The 1809-nt window shown below is 62.2% G+C and overlaps 1 protein-coding gene across 1 annotated transcript in view; it reads left to right on the top strand.

Moving 5' to 3' along the window:
* Positions 1–1166: 1166 nt before the first annotated feature.
* The window catches only part of HMG20B (high mobility group 20B), a 7879-nt gene continuing 7236 nt past the window's right edge, over positions 1167–1809 (top strand). Inside the window, exon 1 of the mRNA XM_017836979.1 lies at positions 1167–1230. Coding sequence (XP_017692468.1) covers positions 1167–1230 — 64 coding nt within the window. The remainder of the gene's footprint in view (positions 1231–1809) is intronic.

Raw genomic sequence — 1809 nt, 5'->3', positions numbered from 1 at the left:
TCCCAGTCACCCCAGTACTGCCCATAACAGTCCAGTCACCCCCAGAACCACCACACCACTCTGAGTCATCCATCCCAGGACGGTTCATAATGATCCCAGTCACCCCAGTACCTACACAAGGGGAGGTCCCAGTCACCCCAGTATCCCCACACTGCTCCCAGTTGCCCCAGCACTGCCCATAACAGTCCCAGTCACCCCAGTACCCACCCATACAGGGGGTCCCCAGGACACCAGTAGTCACACCAGAATCTCAGTGACTCCAGTACTCCCCCCCCAGTGCTACCAGTAATCCCAGTACAGCCCATAATGGTCCCAGTCACCCCATTACCCACACAAGAGGAGCTCCCAGTTACTCCAGTACCTCCACACTGCTCCCAGTGACCCCAGTACCTACCCAAGCAGGGGTCCCAATGATGCCAGTAGTCACCTCAGAGTTCTAGTGACCCCAGTGCACCACAGCGCTGCTCCCAGTAACCCCAGTATCCCAGTATGCACCCAAATGGAGTGTGTCAGACTACAGGGGTGACAGTACAGGGGCTGAGTGTGCTGTTGCTGGTGGGCACTGGAACCAGTGGGGGGGTACTGGGGTCACTGGGATGCTGGGGTGACTACTGAAGCCATGGGGCCCCCCTGCTTGGGTGAGTACTGGGGTCACTGGGAGTGATGTGGGGGTACTGAGGTAACTGGGACCTTCTGGGCAATAGGGTGTTATGGGCAGTACTGGGGGGACTGGGAGCAGTGTGGTGGGAGTACTGGGGTCACTGGGACTCTGGGGTGGCTACTGGAGTCGTGAGACCCTGCCCCTTGGGTGAATACTGGTGTCACTGGAAGCAGTGTGGGGACACTGGGGCAAATGAGACCCCCTTTTGAGTAGGTACTGGGGTGACTGGGACCAGTATGAGCAGTACTGGGGTCACTGGGAACCTCTTTGAGAGGAGTACTGGGATCACTGGGACTCTGGGCTGACTTACAGGCATCATGGGGATACCCAGCTGAGTGAATACTGGGGTGACTGGGAGCAGCCCGGAGGTCCTGGGGTGACTGGGATCTCCTCTTTTGTAGGTAATGGAGTGACTGGGAACAGTACCAGGGCTGTACTGGGGTAACTGGGAGCAGTGTGGGGGGAGTACTGGGTTCACTGAGACTCTGGGGTGGCTACTGGTGCCATGGACATCCCCTGCTTGGCACTGGGGTCACTGGGAGCGGTGAGGCACCACTGGGACCCCAGAGGTGAGTGCTGAGGCCACTGAGATCACCCGTGGGATACTGGGGCTGCTGGGAAAGGGCAACTGGGGTCTCTAGATAAGCCCTGAGGTGGGCACTGGGGTTACTGGGAGTACTGGGAGGTCACTGGGGATCACTGGAATAAGGTCGGGGGCCGCTGGAGGTGGGACTTCGCGGCGCCGTTGCCCCTTTAAGGCGTCGCCCAGGGCTAGTCGGTGCCGTTACCCCTTTAAGGCTCCGCCCTCCCCACAGCACTTCCTCGTCCCCGCGCCCGTTGCTGATTGGTCGGGGGGGGAGGGTCCCGCCGCGCGCGCGCGCCGCGCGTGCCGGCCCCGCCCTCCTTTCCGCCGCTTCTGCATGACGTCACCGCCCTCCGGCCAATCCACGCGAGGCAGCGCTGGGCGGGCCGGCGGCGCGCGGCCAATCGGGAGCGGCGGCGGCCGACGCCTCATTTGCATAATAATAGAGGGGCGTGACCAGGGCGAGCGGCGGCGGCGGCGGGTCCGGGAGGGGGCGATGGGGGGGGTGTCTGTGAGGGGCTGGGGGGGTTTGTGAGGGGCTGTGAGGGATCTTTGTGGGGGAGAC

This window comes from Lepidothrix coronata, unplaced genomic scaffold (assembly GCF_001604755.1).
Source record: "Lepidothrix coronata isolate B3197 unplaced genomic scaffold, Lepidothrix_coronata-1.0 Scaffold290, whole genome shotgun sequence".
In the NCBI taxonomy this organism is placed as follows: domain Eukaryota; kingdom Metazoa; phylum Chordata; class Aves; order Passeriformes; family Pipridae; genus Lepidothrix; species Lepidothrix coronata.
Note: the sequence above shows the minus strand (reverse complement) of the source record. Positions and strands in the feature narration are given on the sequence as shown.